Source organism: Thunnus albacares, chromosome 20, assembly GCF_914725855.1.
Source record: "Thunnus albacares chromosome 20, fThuAlb1.1, whole genome shotgun sequence".
NCBI lineage: Eukaryota > Metazoa > Chordata > Actinopteri > Scombriformes > Scombridae > Thunnus > Thunnus albacares.
The window spans coordinates 23,715,815-23,739,905 of record NC_058125.1 but is presented as its reverse complement, the minus strand read 5'-3'; the positions used below and the strand labels follow the sequence as shown (position 1 = coordinate 23,739,905).

The 24,091-nt window shown below is 39.2% G+C and overlaps 2 protein-coding genes across 6 annotated transcripts in view; both read right to left on the bottom strand.

The window, feature by feature from the left end:
• Positions 1–10,974, bottom strand: part of kansl1a (KAT8 regulatory NSL complex subunit 1a) — a 32,829-nt gene extending 21,855 nt beyond the window's left edge. For 3 of the 4 annotated variants that reach the window (XM_044338125.1, XM_044338127.1, XM_044338128.1), the window contains exons 1-2: positions 5,863–6,385; positions 1,537–3,004 (exon numbers count right to left, since the gene is read on the bottom strand). In XM_044338125.1, the coding sequence (XP_044194060.1) occupies positions 1,537–2,939 (1,403 nt within the window). In that variant the 5' untranslated portion in view covers positions 2,940–3,004; positions 5,863–6,385. Of the gene's footprint in view, positions 1–1,536; positions 3,005–5,862; positions 6,386–9,565; positions 9,649–10,916 lie in introns of those variants that run through there. The other variant, XM_044338126.1, reaches the window with a different exon arrangement.
• Positions 10,975–17,922: 6,948 nt separating this feature from the next.
• LOC122971477 (corticotropin-releasing factor receptor 1-like) overlaps positions 17,923–24,091 on the bottom strand; it is a 68,370-nt gene continuing 62,201 nt past the window's right edge. For both annotated transcript variants that reach the window (XM_044338148.1, XM_044338149.1), the window contains exons 11-14: positions 23,002–23,087; positions 22,616–22,751; positions 22,273–22,314; positions 17,923–19,009 (exon numbers count right to left, since the gene is read on the bottom strand). In XM_044338148.1, the coding sequence (XP_044194083.1) occupies positions 18,869–19,009; positions 22,273–22,314; positions 22,616–22,751; positions 23,002–23,087 (405 nt within the window). In that variant the 3' untranslated portion in view covers positions 17,923–18,868. The remainder of the gene's footprint in view (positions 19,010–22,272; positions 22,315–22,615; positions 22,752–23,001; positions 23,088–24,091) is intronic.

Genomic DNA, 24,091 nt, shown 5'->3' with positions numbered 1-24,091 from the left:
CTTTGACTACAAGAAAAACAACCAAATCATATGACTAATATCATAAAAAGAGTGGGGATGCAAATAATATTTATCCTTTAGTTATAAGTAACAAATGATTAATCAACTGATTATCATACAGCTAATTCCAAAATAAAAAATATCAGACTGTGTATCAGAATATACTCATTATTTAAGGGCTTTGATATTTAAGCTTGAATGATGTGAATAATCATCAATCTTTGATTTATTTTGTACATTCATAACAGCTAATTTAAGTCTTTACTTACAATAAAACTGCCAGGGTAGGGCTTTTATTCACAGTCAAATTAGTTCACCTGAAAGGCTTTTTACTGCCTTAATGTCTAATTTTATGATTCACAAATAAAAAACAAAACATCCATATCATGGAGGACAATATTCCAAAATTTCTACACTGTTGCTAATTTACTATAAATGGATCTTACATAACAACACCCAGCTGTCAGATCTAAACTCCTTTTCCACATGAAGCTGTTAACACACTGATCTAATACCTCCTCTGATCTTAAATTGGATAAGAAAGTATGAATACGAATAGGAACTTTTTTTTTTGTTGCTATTGTGTCATTCATGCAGCACACACCACTTCCTGTTAGGTTTGAAAAATATTTAGGTCAAAGGTCTAAAGTCAACACAGAAAAAGGATAATAAAAATCAGTGATCTCAGCGACTTTGTTAATAATCTACCCAATCCAACCACAGGCCAGTTAGTCCATTAACGCTCCTGACCCACCTGCTGGATTTTTTTTTTTCCTTCCCAACACTAATGACACAGAAACGAGTACTGTGATGTGAACTTCCCATGGAATACATTTGCAGGCTCCTGCTGAGGTAAACCTGACATCACAACAGGCAGCGTGTAAAAACATAAAACCTGCACCTTCTACAAAACCACTGCCGCCCGAGTCGGCGTTTCTTTTCGGTTTCAGTTAAAACCAAAACATTCACTGGCTCTGTAGGCGCTCACTTGTTCGCTATGCAGATAAACAGAGCGTTCAGTTTCAGCCGTGGCCCTCTCAGGAGGAAGCACTGTGTGACGAGAGAGCTTTTTCACTAAGAGTCCATTCGAGCCTTTGTGTTCTCCACAGGATGATACCACCCACACCACTGTACATGCTCTCTGGGGGAATGGTATCTCTCTCCCCTCCCTGGAGTTTCAACCAACCACTACTGAGGCAGATGAGGCAGTTATAATTGTCATTAGCACCTGCTAGGCCTGAGTAGCGTTTTGCAGAGCCTGGAAATACAGGGACTTTAACGGGACATTTGAGCTACGAGCACCATGGTTGTGAGAGTAATGCGAGTTACTTTTGGTAGGGGGCAAGTGTAGAAAACAATATAGTCAATTTTTACTGAATCCTACAGAGGGGGTTCATTGTAAAAACCTTTTTTCCCCACATAAATACTGAATTCTCTGCTGGAGTGAATTCTCCAGTGCTGTAGAATCACATACACATGTATAGCTTCAAGCAAGCTTTATGTGTCAGTGAATGAGGGACACTTTACAAAACTTACATTTTGACATGTCGCTGTTCAATGTCCACTCTGGTCAGCTCCTCCTCCTCCAGGTCAGAGTCCCCTCCAGAGCTACTTTCTGTTACATCTGAGTCAAAGGCGCTTTCTGCTGAATGAAGGTTGGCTGATCCGCTCAGATACAGCCTCTCCAGTTCCAAGGGCATGGAGCCACTTTTCAGGAAGCGACTGAGACCGTCTCTGTTGTTTGAGGAAGAGTGGCGTCCGGTCCTCCATGTAGCTGTAGGGGTTGCCGCCTCTTTGCGGTTACCAGCCAGCAGCCGGCTGAGAGCCGAGTCCAAGAAGCCACCTAGCTGCTGCTGAATGTGCCGCTCCACTTGCTTGGCCTGTACCACCTGAAGACGTTTGCGCAAGCGCCGCAGCCGGCTTTCGATCTCAGCTTGGCGGCTGGTGTTGAGAAGGGTGCGCTCCCTAACGTGGGCCTCAAGGCTGTCCGAGGAAGAACTACAAGGAAGAGGAGGCTGTGGTGAAGGTGTGCAAGAAGGGGAGCCCTGCTGGCTGCTACCTGGTCTCTCCCTGTCCGAACCCTGTGGCTGACTGGTAGGCGTGTGTGAATCAGCCTCCTCCAAATTCACTTGTACAGAGGGGTTAGGGTTGTCATGGGTAAAGGGGGAAAGTGCAGCAGACTGAAGCACTGGTGGTTCAAGGTTTTTTCCATCTGTATTTTGAGAAACCCCAGAGGAATGCTTCTGTTTAAGGGTTCCTTTCACCGGGATATGCCCTGATAAGGTAGCTGTCAAGGTCTCAGAGTCCAAGGGCAGGTTCTGGGACTGGGAGTCTGTGGTGGCAGAAGGCTTGTCACCATTCACTGCCATCACACAGCCAGAGCCAGACATAGTGGCCAGCTTCTTGGCCAGGCCATTGACAGGTGCCATGGGCTGGCCACCTCCGTTCGTGCTGCCACTCATGAGGCTTTTGAGCTGGCCGCCAGAAAGTTCTATCGCCTGCCTCTTCCTCAAAAGGAAGTCTCCTCCGCCGTTTAGCAGGGAGCTGGGCAGTATTCTGTGGCTTTTCAACACAGACTGTTTGATGAGGACTCCTTGAAGCTTGATTGACTCCTTAGTTGAAGGGACAGGTGTCACATCAGAGCATAAGTAAGAAGCCACCAGTGGCTGGAGCTTGCCCAGGGTCGAGGCCTGGGCCACAGAGTCGGCTTGGGGCTGCTGTTGCTGCTGCTCCTGGTCGCCGCCACAAAAGTCAAGAGGGCACTCTTCGGGGGCGGCTTTGCACTTAGCGGGGCCGCTGCTATGGATGAGGATGTTGCTGGCGTTACCGTTGTTCTCTGCACTGGCCGGTGAGAGACTTGAGGATGGGGCAGCCAGTTTGAAGCGGATGTGGTGAGCTTCGGCTGGGGCGTCGGTGAGAGCGGGCGCCATCGCAGCCATGCAGTGCAGAGGGACGGGCACCGCGGCCTGCTCCACACCACCCGCTTACTGCCCCAGAGGACAGCCTGGGAATAACAAAAAGAAAAAAAAAAAAAAAAAAGAAACGAGAAATAAAGTTTAACAAAGTCATCTAATTAACTAAAAAACTTCAGCGTACATAAAACATTATTGCATCAAATTCTGATCCAGTTGGCACCAGAGGGTGTTGGGTGGAGATATTTTCCTATCAACAATTCAGAGGTAACATTCCCAACCTAGTACAGTGATGCACCCACAACCACATAGTGTAAACAAACACATACAGACGCTACCTACAACATGTTAAAATCTTGATTTAATACCGGATCCTGCAGCTCTACAGGAATTTAATTCGTATTAGGGAACTCACAATTATTCTTTTTTTTTTTTAGTGCATTCAATTATTTAAGTTAGAAATGACAGCTAACTTGATAGCCTTAATACAAGTTACACAATAGCTTGGTCTCAAAGGCAATGAGAGTGCTTTGTGACCAAGTGGACTCAAAACTTAAATTGATACAAAAATATAAAGTATCTCTATGCACATTTCTCCATAATATTACATATTTCTTCAGTGGGGATTTTGTGAAAAACAACAGGAAGTCAAGCTGTACCTATATATAATAGAAACATACAACTGAAATACTTGCACTACAGGTTCTGTAAGCCTTAAGAGTGAGTGGAAAATTACTTCAACACCACCCAAAAAGAAAGGAGCATTTGTTAAACATCTGACACCAAATATAAACTGCGAAAATGCACTAATACCACTACTTAAAATTAAGTCTCATATACTAACTCAAGCACAAAAGTAAATATCTATGACTCATGTAGTTAAAAAGCCTAATTAAATGAAGTGGTGACATTTTGTTGACCTGGTTGACAAAAAAAAAAAAAAAAAAAAAAACCCAGAAAATGTAATTTGATTCCACTGTAATCACAGTAATGGATTAGGGTTAGGTCCACAAACACCCTCTTCCAAGACTAAGTAGACACAAAAATACTTGTAATATGCACTGACCTTGGGGAGTGGGATGCTAACGATAAAGATGGAATAACAGCAGACATCTGAGCTAAATCCCAAGCCAATAAATAATTCCCACTACACCCATGCTTGTGTGAACAAGCCTTCATTGTAATTTACTTACAAGGCTCCTCTTCAAAAGAATAAGCTTTGGAATTCAATTCTGATGTAGGAAGAAAGAGAAAACCAATGCAAATTGTCCAAACCCCACTGCCCTACATGTGGCCTGGCAAGTCAGTGTGCAGCAGGGTTCCACACAGGGAGTGTAAGTAGGTGGATTTAGGCCCCAGCATTAGTCCAAAGCACATGATGTCATCCTCTCTAGGTCCCTGTGTCAATTTCAGCTCAACCTATTATACCTTCTTAATTTACCAAATATTATTACCAGCTAATATGTTTTATATATATATATTTATATTTATATATGTATGTATATACACAAATATCTATAAATATAATCAGAACCACAATGCCTGTTTCACTGGTTAACATGTCAGTTACAACAGCTGCCTATCTATCCATATCAAGTTGAAGAAAGACTTGCTTCTAATAAAACACTAGATGAAAGCGAGCTGCATCTCCGTGTATCGTCTGCAGGGTCAGATGAATGGGGCTCAGTATTTCACCGCAGTTTCTAGTCAGCGCGCACTACGCCATGTTGGTATTTCCGAAGCAGATTATGCAATGCAATTCATCTACCTAAAACCGCCCATTCCGCTCCAAACACACCGACCTCGTTCATGCTACAAGAAAGGAAATTGAATAACTATCGTCAGTAATCGCATAACCGTGATTAATATGTTCGATAACTACTGGATCTCTTTAAACTGTCTGGCTAGAGATGCGACAAAAACGTCCACATCCACCGTTAGCCAACCATAACGTAATCACCAAAATGTCTTCCTGGTGTTTACAAAAACATTTGTAAATTTAAAAGGACGGCTGGCGCCTCTGTTCTTGGTGCGTAACAGTTACAAGTGTAATAACGTTATTTCACAACCTTGAATCCTTAACAGCTTCCGCGGAAAACCTTTTAAGATCAGACTGTGTTTTGTTGTTTCATTGAACCGTGCCAGTAAAGGGGGGAGGAAAAAAAAAATCCGCCACCGATCAACCACATCAACCTAACACGAAGCGAAAGATAAATATCTGGTTAAACCGTGTCACCCTGTACAACGGAGTGCGCTTCGCTTCTGGCTAACGTTAGCTCGGGAAAGCTGCTGATGCAAGAAACAACCTGCTCGCAAGCTAGCGTGCGGGATCTCTCAAGCCAACTGCAGTGTAACGCTACCTTCCCCTCATCATATTATGTGTGATTTTGTCGCTTTCGTTTCAGCAACTAAACTTAGCGATTTCTGGTATTTTTTTGTTTTGTTTTTTTTAAGTGAAACCCGTCTTGTGCAGCTTCACGCAAACCTCGTTAGGGCAAGTAAACATTTTAAGTCACTGGCTGCGTAACCTACGCTCACCTCGGTAATAGTTTTAAGTCAATAACGCCCCAACGTAAAATGCATTACACGTTAAAAAAAAAGCCACGGTATCACATGCATTTGCATCACAGTTAAAATCCAGATACTGCAACATCGCACGCGTTAATATCTGACCACAATAACGTGACACACACGCACAACTTATTTTAAACAACGCGTTAAGACCTAATGCATAGTGGAGACATGGTATGCATTGCAATTCAAGGAAATACATACAGGAAGCCTGTTGTTGTAAATCTATGGTGACCGTCATTTGCCCTGCTTGAGCATACTGGCTGGTGGGCAATCAAACAGTGCGTAGCGTTAATGCAGATATGTCAAAAGCTGAGAAGTTGGGAGTAGACCTTGCCAGTCTAGCTAGCTCGCTAACAAAGAAAAAGGAGGAACCTACCACGTGACGAGGTTGCACTATCCGAGGGAATTTCGGCAACAATCCCCTGCAGTTTTTTGGTGAAAAAAACCAAGGGTGCTATCACAAAAACGCGTCTTGACTCGATCACTATGCCATCAACGGGTCCAAAAATGCAACCAGAATGCCAGAAAAGGCCCAGTTCACAGAGCCGCCCGGGTCCGTTCCGGATTCAGGCGACGGGCGAATCAACGATCTACACCTCGCTCGGCTGCTAGCTCGCCTCGCCGCTACAGCGAATATAAGACGAGGCCGTGAAACAGTCCTTTCTACTCCGAAATACTTCACATGTAGAGGATTTCACGGCACTCCTGAACAAAAATCCCGATTCTCAGTAAGCGAAATGTAATCCTGATGGCAGTTTGTCGCGAGCCCTTTTCTCTCGTTTTAGGGAGAGACGCTTAGAAAATGGCGGCTAGCTCCTCTCCCTCGGATTTGAGTCTGACAAACATAGAAGTGCTGTGTGTGTTTGTGTGTGTGCGTGCGCGCGTGTGCGTGTGTTGCTTGCTGGTAGGCGGGAGACATTTCTCATACTCACCACTAGAGTAAAGGGCAGATAAGAAACGACATAAAACCTCAAAAGAAGATACCACAGGAGGGCATTGTCTTCCAAAAGATAGCGCAATGTCAATTCTGCACTTGTTAGAACCAGGCTGTTATAAAAAGCTGCTGCCGGAAGGTAATGTGGAAATATTTCCACTGCTATTTATGACTCTCTCATCCACCGTACGTGCAATACATATTTCCCGTTATTGCACATGTTTTGTATCCACATAAAGCACATGGACACAAAACCAAGCCAAGATTAATATATAACTGACATGTCCCTACATAAAAGGATTGATTTGCTCTTTTAAATAGCTAAATTATAATTGGTACTTTTTTCTATTAGGTATTACATAACAAATAATTGCATTAAAGTAATGTGCACATTAAACTATGGCACAGTATAGTAATTATTTGTAATTTTACATTTGCACACTACATGTACCATTTATACTGTTTTTATAGTTACTTTTAAGCAATCCAAGTCAATATCTTGTGAAATAAATGAATATATTTTTACTATATTTACAATATTTCACATTTTAATTGTACATTTTTATTCATATCGTTATATCTTCTATCTTTTATGGTTGTATTTTTTTTCTCTTTCTTTGTACAGGTGCTTGTGTTGTATATTTTTTGACCGCTATGCACCATATCACCAAGGAAACTTCCTTGTTTGAGTAAACCTATTTGGCGATAAACCTCTTTCTGATTCTGATAACAATAGAGGGGATTAACCCTATAAAGAAAACTGAGCTGAGTCTAGATCGCCTCTTTTCTTTCATGTCACTTTTGAAAGGGAACTATAGATCACCGTCCACTACAGCAGCCTTTGTGAAGGTACAGCTAGTGGCCACTTGAAGGAGCTCTAATACACATGATTGTTAAATTCAGCTGTAGCCCAAATAGAAAACAACGTCACCTGCTGTGTACGGATCGGGGGAAAGCACCCAGTTGCACCCAACCTAACGACCTACACTGATCTCAACATATCAAACTACAGGGGGTGGACATAAAGCAAAAACAATAATATAATGCAGTCAAATACATGATTTGTTTAGTCTGTAGTCTGTCTCAGAGGTTGCTAATTTTTCATTTGAGGTTAGCTGGTTGAGTTGTAGTAGATTAAGATGAACCTAATATTTTATAATGTAGTACAACACCACCTCAAACTGTTATAGTTATAATTAAGTTATAATGATAAACAATTATGATTACAGTCTCAACAAAACTGTACAAAAAAGCTTTAAATGGGGCTGGGTATTGTTTGAAACTGATATTTTTGATACTAATACAATACTTGAGGTTTAGCACCAATACTAAACCGATACCTTGTTTTGAGAAAAATGAGGCTAAAGTTCTCAAATATTAAATATTGTCTAAGAACAAGCAGCTGTACAAAAACTTTAGTCCTAAATTGGCAAAATTGTGATTCAAATTGGGAATTGGCTGGTCGAATAATAAATCAACAAGACAACAAATTGAACCTGACATCTGGATGCCAGCCTTCAGTACTTGACAGTGTTTGGTACTTGGTGTTGTACCCAGCCCTAGCTTTAGGAAATTAATACTTGTTGCAGAGATATTGGATTGGACTGTAGGTATTGCTTTACTTGTGCCCATCCCCTATAATTATTAACTGTTAGAAATAGGACTTGGCATCTAATTTATGAATGTATACAGCCTTGTATTTCCATTTAGCTTTTTCGGCTGATGAGAGAATTAAGCCCCTAAAAATTTAAATTTTGCATCATGTAGCTCAAAATTAAGTTTAAGAATTTAATACATTTATTTACATAGATGATGAAAGTCTGTCTTAGCATTACAATGATTAGTATTAAAATGTGACGCCGACATTAGAGGTGGAAATATGATCTAAGGAATTTTTCGTTCAGTCACTCAGTGTTTGTTGGTACTTATTATGACTAAATCCTCATGTTACAGTGTAGTTGTGGGGCCTCTGTAACATTATACGAGTATTTATGTGAACTGAACTACGTGTTCAGTTCTGTGATATCTTGTCTTGAATTTTAAACTGAGGATTAGTTACTCGCCTATTCTTTGTCTGTGTAGTGACTATCATTGCTCATGCTAATCCAGTTTATCTTATGTAATATTGAAATTAACAACTGTTTATCACTTCCTGTGCACTAGAGGATTTTCACAGGAAAGACATGTCACACACTGGATGTTTTATGACATTATTTGACAGGTTATAACACATAAATGTCAATATGTTAATGTTGTTTATCATTACTTTAAGCCTGCTAATCATCAGAAATGGGTTACGTAAGTGTTGTGAATTTGGATGAGTTCAGTACCCCTGATCAGCCGGTGCTTGAGACTCACACTGACGTACACCAATGTTACTGTTAAATAATGCAAATGAATGCATACCACTTACTTCCAACAGGTCAGGCATGGCCTCTGTTCATTATCAGACTACCAGAGTAGACATGCATAATTAGTTATTATCAATGTGTGTGCATGTGTGAGTGAGAGAAAGAGAGTGAGCTGTCTAATTGCCTGTGTCGAAATTATATCAAATCTATATCTACATAAAAGCCTTAAAATGCCAGCATCAAATTGCTGACGTCTTTGATAACTATCCATCAAGCTGCATTTATCCTCTTCTGCTATACAGGGAAATGCCAAAAAAAAAAAAAAAAAATCCATTCATCCGTCTTCTTATCAGGTTCTGACTCATGGTGGCAACAGGCTGTGCAAAGTTGCCTAAACTTCGAGCTCCTGAGCCATATCCTCCAGCTCCTCTTGGGGGCTCACAGGGAATTCCAAGGCGTTCCCACACTTGCTGGAATATGTAATCCATCCAACATGTTCTTGATCTCCTCCCGGTTGGACATGCCCAGTGTCCCAGTGGGATGAGTCCAGTGAGTATCCTAAATGAGATGCTGCACCTCATGTGGCTCCTTGAGACGAAAGAGCAGCCGTACCTTTAGGGTGAGCCAAGGCACCCTAAAATGGAAATTAATTTCGGCCGCAAGTATCCACAATCTCATTCTCGTTCTGGCCACTTCTAAGAACCCATAACCGCGGGTGAGAAGTGGTTAAGAGCACGCCCTCCGGCTCACTCAAAAATAAAAACTAAATAGTAGTAATGCTTATTTAGGAATACCTTTAACTCCATTGTTGAAACACTCCGTTTAATAATCCAAGAGGCCATAATCCCAGTGTCCACACGTGGAAATAACATGACACCTAAGAACAAAAAGAATGAAGAGACAAACGTTAGTTGAATATTTCGGCACAGAGCCAGGCTCAGTACATAAAGTTAATTAAAGGGCAGGTTCACAATTTTTCAAGTGTGTCTTAAAACAACAGTCAGGTGTCCATATGAACAGTGAAAGAGGATTTCCTGGCTGTAATTATTCCTCCTGTTCATACTGGCTATTAAAAGATCCTCTTCAAATGTGCTTTCAATGCAAGTGATGGAGGCCAAAATCCACAGTCATTTTGTGCAAAAATGCATTTAAAAGTTGATGTGAAGCTTATATGAGGCTTCAGCAGTCTGAGTTCTTCATGTCAAGTGGATGTCTAACACATTTACAGTCTTTTTAGCATCAAATTCCCTCTTTGTGTTTCCTCAGACAGTGTTTCCCTGTTGAGCTGCAGTGAAAGTATAGTATCAAGAAGAGGGACCTTGGCACTAAAAAGACTGTAACGTTAAAAGATAGCTTCTTGATTTGACTCTTTTGGACGGAAAGCTTCATATTAGCATCAGATAAACTTTTAAATAAAATTTTGCACAGAAGGAGGACTGTGGATTTTGTCCCCCATCACTTACAATGTAAGTGCATTATCAAGGGATCTTCTAACGGCCGTTATGAACAGGGGAGATGATTATGGCAATAAAAACAGTTTCAATCTTCCTTTGGGCACCTGGCTGTTTTTTTGACAGACTTGAAAATTTATGAACCTGTCCTTTAACTGTCTTGTTGAGTCTCGGTGTTTTTTTTTTTCACGTCCAGCTGGCAGGCTAACGCTAGCTGGCTAACGATGCCTTCACTCACGTTATCATTGCAAATTTATAACGTTAATGAAAAAGTTTTAGATATTAAATGATGTCAACACCAAGCTGCGAAATTTAAACGTTAGTTACGAAAGGGGCTTCTTTATTGACTGTCGCGTCAAAGAGTTCACTGCCAGTAATTTTTGTGGTATAACTACTTTCTCTAAGCTAGTGTTTGGGGTACACCGACGTAGTGGAGCTAACGCTGAGCGGCTGGCCAATAACAGCCAACTTAGCTAGCAGGCTAAGCTAATGCTCGTTAGCTTGTTTGCTTCCCGATCCCATCCTGACTTCTCAATGACTGCCGTTTTTTTTGCACGTTTGGCTGAAAAGTGCACTTAAAAAATACAACCTACTCAAATCAAACAGCCGACGATTTAACCAAATGAGTGTTTTTTCCTGACAAGCGGAGCGTTTGTTAATTTTGAGGAAAATAACAAGACAAAATCTTACTTACCTGCTTGTCCTGTTACTAACCGTTTACGACTTGATAACAACCCTCCCCCCCTGCGCTGCTATTGGTCAATTCTTACATTTGAGGCTTTCTATTGGCTCCCGTCGCTGTCAGTCTGTACAAATGCCCGTACAGCGGAAATGTGGACGAAAGTTCATAGCACGAAACTTCATTATCCCAAAATATTGTTTTCATTTGAAAATGTTTTCTTTAGTGTCCCAACATTTATAAATGACTGCTTTAACTGGCCCATTACACGAATGTTACTTACACCGCTCGCATGCTAGCTACTCATAGTCCAACCTGATGTATTTTCACTCAAAGTAACTACAGTATCTAATATTTTTAATGCTTTGTCTTTGAGACTTTACTTGTAAATAAACCGCTCATTTTTCAAAGCACAGTGCGAATTACAAGCAGATACCGCTGATGGCTGCAAATGAGTTTGTTCATAATGTTTAATTTGATCTTATTTCGTGCATCCAATGCTAAAAAGATGTTGCTGATTTGAATGGTAAGGGTCTTTCAATCCATCCTCCCAAAGTAGGAGAAGGGACAGAATTGGAAGCATATGCTTTACATGAGTGGACAGAAGCTGAGACAGGAGATAAGTATAGGCAAGGGACAGAGGATGCATGTAAATATAAATTAGTGAGGCAGCACTGGGCTAGTGGTATAATAATCCAAGCTGTAGCATTGCAGTGGGACAGTTACAAAACAATTCTGAGGGATCCGGAGAGGTTCCTATAAAGTGATCAACCATTTCTCCACAGTTTCATTAATGCTTAAAGCCTCCGGGGTCACATCTGAAGGTAAATATTGAGTTACTGATATCCCATGCTTATGGCAGCGTAGCAACAAGGCCTGTATGAGAAGGATGGCTTTATAGATAGAGAGCATTAATAGCTACAAACACATAATGGAAATGTGGGAGTCACAGCAAACCTGTCAGTCAACATGTTATATTAACATGGATGTTTTTTATGTGTTGGCTTGGCTTCAGCTGATCCATCACCTCTTAAATTGTTAACACCTTCCTTGTCTTTAACTCTCAAGGGTCAAAGTTGGACAAGAACGATGTAGTCATTAATGACATCAATCAGTTTTATTATTATGCAAGACAGACAATGGTGGAGGACATATTCAGATCCTTTACTGGAGTAAAAGTAACAACACAATGTAAAAATACTTCAGTAAGGATAAAGCAAATAAAATTTGCAAGTAAAGGCCCTGAATTCCGATTTTACTCAAGAAAGGCGCAGAAATATTATTGACAAAATGTAGCTAATCAAAGTAAAAGTGCTGATTATGCCAGCCTCTATCATATATATTTTTATATATCATAATATTGGCATATTATTACTAATTAATTAATTCGTAAGTAGCATTTTAATGTTGTAGCTGGTCATGATTGAACTCATTTTAACTTTATGTACTTTCAGATAGCTTAATCCTTGACATTGCATCATATTTACTAAAATGATCATATGTATTATGTAAAATTTTAAATAAACAGCTGTCAAACAAATGTAGTGTATTAAAAAGTATAGTATTTCCCTTTTAAATGTAGTGGAGTAGTATAAAGTACCTCAAATTGATCTTAGGTACAATACTTGAGTAAATGTACTTAGTTAAATTCCACCGTGGAGGTTAAGTGATGAGTTTATTTTTGTTAATTTCCTCACTTTCCAGATTCAATTAAAGGTAATTCAATATTTACACATGTCTTCATAAGTGTAGGTTTTAACTTTAAAAGCATAATATAGATGATAATGTATTCTTCCTGTTGTGGGAGTTGGTGCTACTTCACTTTTTTTACTTTACTTGTGTTTCATGGTTCATTTCACGTTATGGTATGTGGCCATAGATCAGCATTTTTGCCTGTGATAACTTGTGAATGTAGTTCCTCAGATAAGGTGGAGAAGTGCAGCTGTAAAGACATGGCCCCAACCAACGTCTGTTAGTGTTCTAGTGAAGTGTGACTTCTGCATTTTCAAAATATTCTTGTCACATTTTACAGAATGGCAACTTGGACATGTGACCAGATAAAAACTGGACTTGTCCTAACTGCATTATTGATGCACTATTTCGTTTACCACTGCCAGAGGCAAAGTTGATGTTGACTTAGCTTCGCTAACAATAGCTCAATCTGACATATTTTTTATCATGTCTGAAGCTTTTCTCCATTGATTCTCTCCATCTGGCATCTTTGATATTCCTGTCTTTATCTCTCCTCAATCTCTCCATATTTCTTCCCTCAATCCAGCTTCACCCATGAGCTTTCACTTGTCATAGTGTGAGTTACAGTAGAGTGTGTATCGGTATGAGAGTGGTATCAGGAGTTTATGGCCTTCATCCTCGTGATCAGACCTTTGTGTGAATGGATTTCCTTCTAGTCGAGCTGATTGAAAGTTCCTTCTAACTTCTTTCTGAATGTTACTTTTGCCTCGCAATGAAGATCTCCCATTTCAAGGGCTCGAAACGCTGATGAAACATGTACATGTAGTTATAGTGAATCAACACTAGATGGAGCTGAAACATCACGTTCAATAACATCAGGTGACGCTCTCACCCTGTGCTCACTATGGAATACTTCAGTTATTGGCCATACTCTAGTTAACCACTTGAAGCCTGATGTTTCCAAAACTCCCCTTTAATTTCCCTCGAGGCAGTGACAACATTAGGTAATCATTTTTCCAGGCTGTTGAGAGGCAACGCTTATTGTAATGTTTATGGTGTGAAATATTCTAGTCAACGACACGTTCTTCAAGGTCTGCAGTGCAATCATTTTGAGATTATATTATCAAATACCATTTTAATGGGAAAAAACTTGAACATGATTATAAGAATAGATGTTTTATTGCCATTCATGATGTACTGTATGGTAATTTCATCCTATTGTCTTCTGCAGTGTCTGTGGACAACACTGTGTGTTATTTTTCCTCTTCATATAGGAAAATCCAGTTACTGTAAGTGATCTCATCTGCATAACATCCATCGTTCCATGAAAGCACACTGCACGTGATGTGACTGTGATGTTTGCTAGAATTAAAATGCATGTATGTGCGTCTGCACGACAAGAGTTTGTAGTAATGGACCTACCGTAGAGTCTGTGAGGTTGAAGAGGTTATCTGGATTAAGCTGTCAACTTCCCATTTTCACTGACCAAATAAAACAATATACCAATATGTGCTTTATTAGTGGCCAAAACCAAAAGTAAATGAAGTAAGATTTTTAATTCACCAGTAAGACGTTAACCAGGTTTCTACAATGGAGAAAATATGAGCTTAATTGGGTTATTCTAACAGAGTTACATTGTTTTCATGTGGAAACCTGAAACTGGTTAGTTGATAACCATGTTAGGAGCTAAACTCTCATGCATATAAATGCACCATTGAGACCGACAGTTTTAGCCAGTAGGCATGACAACTCCCTCATGGGACAGATTTCCGGATCATCTGGAGTCCGTAGTTTTATGACCATTGCATCAAATGGAAATATTCTAAATGTCTTGTGCATCAGTTTATACAAATTTCCCAAAATCCAGCCAGAGATATTTGGTATGCTTGGGGACTTTGGAGACTGAACTAGAATAGAAAATAATGGGTTTGAACAACATTTAGCCGCACAGCATGAGTTTGTTTAATGGCTGACTCACCATCAGGTCAGTGAGGTGTAAGAGATTAAATTAGGAAGGGACGGACATGTAGATTTATTGATTTTCCTTCAACTCTTTCGTTGAATTGCATTGTTGTGAAGGAGCACAGCTTGTGATTTGTACTCTGAAAGAGATTTATCTTTCTCACTACAAAATACACAACACCAACACAACAGCGGTGGCACTAATACTGCTCCAGAAAAACAAACAGTCATTACGTAATCACTGGAGAAACCCTGGCTGTGAAACTAATGAGAATACAAATGAAATCATCCTGGCTAAAGCTTATCAGTAATTGTAAAGATGAGCAACTCTCCCAAAGCTAGAAACCCTGATTGTAAAAAATGAATCCTTAAGATGGCAGTAATAGTTAGCCTGAAGCTGCTCTGTAGGCGATGACTAACCTTCTTGGTCTCTTTAAGTGTTTGCATGAAAGTTCACATCCGTTTTAGCATTATGATAGCGCCAAGAGCTAGAAATCACAGCGCATATTGTGATCATCTGAAAAGCATCATGAATACTGTCACAGTCAGTATTTTCAACTTGCATCCCCATATTTCATGATTAAAAGCAGGAAAAAAAGTCCTCTCTTGTTCCTGTTCATGGGAGAAAATAGTGGATGCTCACTTGGGCAGAAGGATCTTATTTAAAAGCTGATGTTGAGCTGCACTCCCCTTTGAGACACACAAACACACACACACAAAGCTTAAAAGGATCACACGATGCTCAAAATGTATTTCTTGTTTGTTTTTGTCTCAGGGGACTGTGGAGACAAATGGCAGTGTGATCCAGAGCCAGGCTCTAAAGCCGGTACCCCATAATAGTAGCTGAATGTATATATGTGTACTTTTTATGGAAAGCGTATTGTGTTGTCTCTATAAATAACACTTGGCTTGACAGCTCAAACCATTTGTTAAATTTTTCATTCAGTCAAATGCAACACACAGTTTATTATCTCTTGACATCTTTTCAAGTATGAAAATAACAATATCGAAAATAAATAACAATAAATAATATCGTGAATTACACTGTGATTTTGATCGATCACCACATGTACCACATAACTATAAAGGCGTCATTGTCTCAGCTGGAATGACAGCAAGTCACCAGCATCCTATGCCGCTTATTCCTGCTGACATGAAACTTAAAATTGCTGCATTAAAAAAAAAAAAAAAGACATTAACATTAACTTTTCTTATCGGGTAACTTTCTTTACATTGCAAAAAGTGCATGATAAATTGACGTTTCTTTAATATGAGCACATCTGGTGTTCTTGTACCTCAAAAAAACCTCTGATCATTCAGGAAACACAGGCTGCTTATAGTTTACAACAGACGATTAACATTAGATTAATACACATCACAGTGGCATGTGAAATTCAGTTGTCTTAAAAGTTTTTGATGTTTTGCCACAACCAGAGCTCACACATCACTTGAAAGGGTTGAAAACAAAAAGAAAAACAAAAAAAAAAAAATCATGATTTTAGGGCGACAAAAAGATGAGGTTCATACACAACTGGACATAAACTGCAGTTCATAGAAATGCACATGTGCTAGGCATACTGGTATAGTAGGAATGTGGATTGTGAAATGCTGATCACATGGATAATGTGCCCATATGATTTACAGTGTGTGGTTTGTGTTTTTGGTTTATATTTGTGACGACTCCACTGGACCCCCGCCCCCCCCCCCCCCTCTCTGGTATTTATATATTTACAATAAATCAGTAAACAGAGTTACTGTGCAGCCCACTCGAATGTCGTGCTTCAAGTCAACCAAACACCACAGAAAGTCACTTGGTAGATATGAGAATGAACAGCATCTTGATTGGATTCAGTGCATCATTCTCAGCTGATGATGCTCCGTATGTGGCTCACTGGTAGAGAGGCAATAAGTCTAGTAAGTCTCTTTATTCAGTTGAAGAGTTTTGCTCCAAAACATTATGAATCCATGAGCATGAAAGTTCATTCTTGGCCTTGTTGATAGAAGTTTAACAAAAAAAAAACCTGACTCAAGACCTACTTACTAGCATTTTCTAGAGCTTTCAATTGATGATTGACCACCAGATGTACAACACAATCTGGAACCTAACTTAAAGCTGCACTAATCAATATTTTTATATGAACAATGGGTCAAATGACAATGTTTAATGTGAAAGAGGTCAGGTAGTGACCAACTAACCGATAATTGTCATCTGATTCTGCGGCTCCACTGAGGTTTATGGAGCATTTTAGCCTCTTTCAGCTCATTGTTTTGGTTTTACTGCCCACAGCTTTTATATTTTGGTTCTAATCAGCATCATTTAAGACACAGCAGGCATCTATATTAGTAAAAAAGCTCTGAAAATCCACTTTTCTTTCCCTGTCCCCCCACACAAAACAGCAGACAGACAAAGTTAGCGACTAGCTGGTTGATGTAGTGGAGCATTTAGCCGCTAAAAAGCCAGATATCTCCCTCAGGAATTAGTGGAAACCAAAACAGCGCTAACAGCACAATGAATATCTGGTTTACATTCATCCGGTGGACACAAAAACAACTTCAAATGAATGCTAACGTTGCTCTGTGTCTGCTGCATGTGTAAACAGGCAACTGTTTGCTAACATATTCACCAAAGCAACTTTAGATGATAATATGTCAATGTGTTTGCCCCCAAGCCGCCAAAGGTTTAAAGGTGCAGGGTGTAGGATTTAGTGGCATTTAGTAGTGAGGCGGCAGATTGCATCCAACTAAATACCCCTCCCCCTCTCCTTCCACGCATGTAGGAGAACCTACGGAGGCTGCGAAACTCATTAAAAACACAAAAGGCCCTCTCTGGAGCCAGTGTTTGGTTTGTCCATTCTGGGCTACACTAGAAACATGGTGGGCTCCGTGGAAAAGGACCCGCTCCCTATGTAGATATAAAGGGCTCATTCTAAGGTAACAAAAACACAACAATTCTTATTTTCAGGTGATTATACACTAATTAAAACATACTTATGAATATTATATTCCATTTCTGCCAAGTCTTCTGCTAGATGCCACTAAATTCTACACGTTGCACCTTTAAGATTATTTTGTCAAGCTACATATTAAGTTTAGATACAGTAGTTGCTCAAATTAGGCAGTATGTGAAAAAAAAAGATTATAACCACAGAGGAATATTTCAACATTTTGGGAAATATGCTAATTTGGTTTTTGTCTGGGAGAAGAAAATGAGCCTTTACACCTAATAAAAACCCTATCTTACTCACTAATTAACACGTTATATCTTGTTTGTTTAATCTGTACATAAACTGGAAAATTGACAATTTGGGATTTTAGGGAGAGTTACATGCTGTAAGTATTTCATATGTGTATTTTTGAACATCATAGGTAGCCGAGTTAGCTGTTGCCCACTGCCTCCAGTCCTTATGCTAAACTATGTTGATTGTCTCCTGGCTCTAGCTCCTTACTTAATGCACAGACATGAGAGTGATATTGATCTTTTCATCCAACTCTCAAAATGAAAGCGAATGACTTGAAATGTCACTACTAACCCATTATCGGCTTGACTTAATTGATAGCGGTGTTTGCCATACATTTATGTCATGGTGGGAATATTATTTTGGAACAAAACTCTTCAGGTAGAAAGTATGGAATGTGTTAAACCTTTCTGGAAAGTTAAAGAAAGTAGCACGACTGCACCAAGCTGATAGAGGACAGAGAAAAGTAGCACAACACCAAATTAACAAACACAACGACCAGACAATAATCTTTGTGACAGCAAAATAAAATAATAATAATAATAATGATAATAATAATAATAAAAAAAGAAAATAAAATCACTTAATCTTTGCCCCAGTAGCATTTGAGTCCAGCGTCCGCTGGGATGGGATCCAGTTCAGTGCAGTCCAGCGGCACAAGCTCCAAGTTCCCTCACATGTTAGAAAGCAAAAGAAAAAGTGTGCAAACAGGAATATAACAGAAAATGTCTATGGCAAGCAAACAATGAAAGAAAATGGAGTGCTGTACATTCACACCCAAATTCCAGATCCAAACTTAGCTTGGTCACATGCATCTTTTGATCCACTAACCTCTCATCTCAAAAAGTCTGCAGTGTCCTCTATCCCTGTCCCCATCTATTTTCTCCTGAAAGTCTGTATAATGTCCCTCTTGAGGTTTAGGAGACTGATGCAGTCTCTTTCTCTCTTGCTCTCTCTAGCCTTGCCCCAGCTCAGAAAGTGTTTTAGTGTACTCCAGTGATGTGGCAGAAAATGATGACAATGACAGCTGGAGGTTTCTCCCAAAGCACATGTCTAGGACAAAGCTGGTTTCCTCTCTCATAGCGATGTGGACTGCTTGATGCTGTGAAAGCTGACCCGCGAGGGTGAAGTGGGGATGGACATAGCCTGGGTCATCCTGGCTCGGATGGAGTGCTGCTCCTGCCATCTGTGGAACCGCTTTCTTACAGCTGAACGCACCTGTCAGTCACAAGAAAGACCAATTAACAAACTGGATACGCAGTCAGCTGATTACATTTCGTTAACATGGTCACGATTTAATTTATTAACAAGCACAGTTGTCTTATTGTGAAAAATGTGCTTGTTAATAAATTAAAAATGAATGAACTTAGTTTTATTGTTCTGTTGATAATTAATAATAATATGTGTATTCAAATATTCCACTTACATGGATGCTAAAAACCTACATTAAAAACATTCTTAATAATTCTTCAAGGTCACTGTGGGGTATGTATGTATAGGGTTTAATTTTATATAGTTCATATATTAATATTTAATTAACTAGAAAGGTCTGACACATGTGAAGCCTAGACAATTGTTAAGAGTATTAATCGGTTTAGTATTAATGTAGGTTATTTACATTAGAATCTAGAAGCCTGTTACTGATGGTAAAATAAAAAAGTAGATAAATAAAAATAAATAAATGGATATAAATAAATAATAATAAATAAATAAATATATTGGTCAAAATGTTGATTTATTAAGTCAAAAATAATTTTACTGAGATTTATGGAGAAAAAGTAAGCGATACTAAGTCAAAATATTAAGTAAAAACAACAAGTCAAAATGTTGACTTAGTAAGTCAAAATGATAAAATGATTAGATGTACTAAGAAAAAATATGAGATACTACATCAAAATTGTAAGATAGTAACTAACTGTGAGATTTATCTTGATATAATAATGCAATTTTTTAAGATATGGAGTCAAAATGATGAGACATGTCTTAATATCTCATTATTTTGATTTAAAAAGTAAATCTTTGGATTTATGTCATAATTTTGACTTACTATCTGATAATTGTAACCATACTATGATTTGACTTGGCATGGTCATCCTTATTTTTTTTTATTATCCCTTTATTCCTTTTTTTCTTTTCTTGGCAGAAATGAGCTTCCATATAAAATCAGCCTCTGTGATGTAAAAACTGCCTTTACAGGTCCAGTTCAAAACACAATCCTTGGTAACAACACGCCATACATCATTTTAATGATGATTAAAAAGGGTTCCTCCACTCCTCTCTCACCCCCCCAATCCCAAAATCAATTGCCCCATATGTCCCACTTCATCCCTCACCCTCACTAATCACAATATAGTTTGAAAGCAAAGAGCTGATCCTCAGAAAATAACAAAAAACCCCCTCATCTTAACGCACCGAAACATTTTACAGCTCAAATCATTGGTGCACTAACCAGCATTGTGTTTGGCTATTGTCCTTTGGCTCAATGTTTGATAATTTAATCCTCTATACATGTTTGAGGACTAAATGTTTTCTTTTTCTCTTGAGTGTGACCGCCGCTATCCTCTGTTCATCTGTCTCATTTCTTCCCCTTTGCTTTTCCTGTTACTCTCAGCGCGTAACAAAACACTAAATCAATATCCTCTGTAAGCTACACATACTGCTTAAGCCCCTTGTTGGAGCTACAACACGGTTCATGATGAGATATTCATTTATCATCCAGCCGGCTAAAGCAGTGTGGGATGGTAACCAAAGGGCAGCAGTCAGCTGATACATCCACATACTACTCCAGGAATAACTTGTAAGATAACAGTAATGGTTTCTCTGTGATATGATGTTAAGCTTCGTAGCCAGATGGAGCTGTACAGTGGACTGGAGAACCAGATTATGATTCAGCTGACGAACCAGCAGCTTGCCTTGATTAAACCTAAAGATCTAACAAAATCCTCATTATCACGATGAAAAGGTCAAGCGTTAATATAATTATCTTTATGCGTAGCTTCTGGCTCAGGTGGCCCTATTAGGAGCTATTCGGTAACATCAGGCAGTATGTCACAGGTTGCAGTCGAAGCTAAAATGGTATTGATTGAAACTTTGAAGAGTATGATGGCGTAATTAATTAAAAAAAAATGCTTTTAAGTACTAAGCTGTCCTTTCTGAGACAAAACCTTTTAGGTCTTTGAAAATCAATTCTTTTCAATCTTTCTGCTTTTCCCACTTTTCCCACAAGTTTTTTTCACATGACTGACTTTCTGTATTTTTTTGCTCTCGCTCGTTTGAAGCGAGAGCTCAGAGCTCGTTTCATATTTCTGTGCATCAGTCAGAATTAAAAACATTTAGATGCGACATTTGGATCAAAATGTGATGACAGCATTAAACTTTTAAGATTCAGATTAACAATATTATTATCCCAGATGGAAATGTGCACAACATTTAACATGCAGAATAAAAACATACGCACTAAAAGAGAGAAACAAAGAGAAACAATCTGCATTAGTCCAAGACAGTAAAAGTACACAAAACTACACGGCAATGTCCTGCAGTGCTTTGTAAATAATTATATAATAACAATAAAACCAAACCAACTTTGACTGTTGCACAGTTAGTAGTAATATTTAATGTTGCAAGAAATACTTTTTTTTTTAAAACCACATTTCCACAAGCTTTAAAAATGGTTTCCAACAGGAAGCCAGAAAGGAAAAAAAAAACAACAAGGGTCAAGAAGTTGCAATGTTTGCTTAAGTATTTCCACTGTAACACTGCTGCGGTTTAGGTCTACAGCTTCTTTTTTTTCCTCTCCTGTTTTACGCTGTTTGTGTGGTGAAAAAAAAAAAATGAAATAATTGTTTGCGTTAGGTGCTGGGAAACATCTGGAGAGACGGAGCAAAGAGGGGAGGGGGATAGTTACAGATAAAGGTGGGAGGGAGGACGGGAGGGTTATGAGTTCTGGATGGGATTAAAAGGGAAGACGGAGGATTTACTTTCCTAATTTGTGTTGTCGGGAAAGGAGAACACTGCATGCATTTGTTATTGGATGTGGTCACAAAAAACAACAAAACAAAATACTGCTACTACACACAATAATGACACTAGTACTAATAAAAAATATAAAAATACAACTACTGCTACTACTAATAATAATGAAAGTATTACCACATATAAAATAGTACAATTTCTGCATGCATCTTAATATTTCTGTGCTATTTTGAGAGGTTTCACCCCTGATTTCTCCATGGAATCAAATTAGGCCTGACACTGTCATAAAGCGTCAAAAGTGATGTCACTTATGTTGGTACATGACAAGTCTTAATTGTGCCCTAAATATAAGTGCTTCGAGCTTTATCGCTCAATTCCCTGCAATAACACACAGCAACAGCCACCAAAAGGGAGAGTGGAAGCGCCAGAAGCGGAGGAATTATAAATAAGTGTTTGAAGCAGGTTGAACATAAAATGTTAGATCAATAAGCGGATGTGAATGTGCTTACCTCACTGTTTAGGAAGCAGTAAAACACTGACACAAAGAAGCCCTGTGTGAGAGGTGGAGAAAGATAAAGACAGGAACAAAACATCATCAAAAAGGAGGGCATTCAAAACATCAACGCCCTGATCCTGTTTTAAATCGCTCACACAGCAGCTTATCACACACACACGTTACATTCATTCAATCATCTCCTGAGAGGAACAGTAATTTCGCCGTCCCTTCATTACAATTACTGTGTTTTTTCACATATATATATATATATATATAAAAATCCACCCACACAAAGATGAAATTATACTCTCTCTGAAAGCCATCTAATCCTTTATTGTTTGCAGGATAAATCGTACCTGGAAGGATTCCAGAAATGAGTTGAAATATATGAAGACAATTTGAGAGATCTCATCTTCCCCCGGGTTCACAAAGAACAGCATATAGGTGATTCCCAGGAGAGGAAGAAGTACCAGTGTAGCCTTCACCGCTTTCCTGTAGACGAGGAGAGCAGTGAGCAGAAAAGCATGTCAGACAGCCACAGCAGACTTTTAGATGGAGGCAGGTAATAGCTGTACGACTTTATGTTTAGGCCCTCTTGACTCCCTTCACCACACTCCACCGATCAAGTATAAAACATGAATAATTTAAAGTGTGTACATGCAGGAGCATCTGAAAAGGTTTGTCTTTTGACTTTCTTTCTCGCAGGTATACAACAGAACACAGCAGGTTACAGCACACGTACCTGTATTGGATTGTCTCCGATGTGGTAGAGGCTCGCAGTTTGGTCATGAGGATTCTCACAATGTTGAAGAGGAAAATAAAATTGATCTGTGGGGGAAAAAAAAACAAACAAAGCACAGTGAGACTCTTTATTAAGGCGCTACAGTGGTCTTCATTGAGTGGTGCGGCCTGAACCACCTGAAGCTAAATGTCAGCAAGACGAAGGAGCAGGTTGTGGAGCCAACTCTGACCCCTGCGTCCATCCATGGGGAAGATGTTGAGATAGTCCCCTCCTACAAATACCTTGGAGTGCACCTTGATGACGGGCTGGGGCGGACTAAGAATACAGAGGCTCTTTACTTCCTGCAGAGGCTATGATCCTTTAACGTTTGCAACAAGATACTGCAAATGTTCTATCAGTTAGTCGTATCCAGAGCCATTTTCGACACAGTGGTGTGCTGGGGGGCGGATTTGAACAAGCTTGTTAGGAAATCCATCGCTGTCATAAGAGGTGTGATTGAGCTAGACTTCCCGGGGGGCGACAGCGGAGATAAGGATGCTAACCAAGCTAGTAAGCAAAGTAAACAACACCTCCCTTTCCCTCCATGATGGGCTTGTTAAACAGAAGAACACCTTCAGCTTTCCCCTTTGTCACAATAACTGATAACTGGCTAAGAACTGTACTATATGATTATTATTATCGTTCTGCTCAATGTAATAATAATAAGTCTACTCGTTTTATTTTTTTTTTAAATTATATTTCATTATATACTACATATATAATTACTTTAACTATTTATCTTGTTTTATTCTATTGGGTGTGATGTGTGCTGGTCAGTGCTGTTATGACACTAATATTTCTCCAAGGATTATTAAAGTTTTTCTTATTCTTATTCTTAACAATGTCAGAGATACAGAAGGTTGTTTTCTGTTCCACATTGTTGTTCTCAGCCGTTGACGGGTTTCTAATAAACAACGGACACATGTGCAGAAGGTGGGTAGAAAATGGGTAGAAAATTCATTGTCACAATGTTCTTATATTATAAGTGGGTGTTTTCAGTGGAAACGTTAGTGCATAATGTTCGTCTGCAATTGTATTTCCCAAGGTTTAA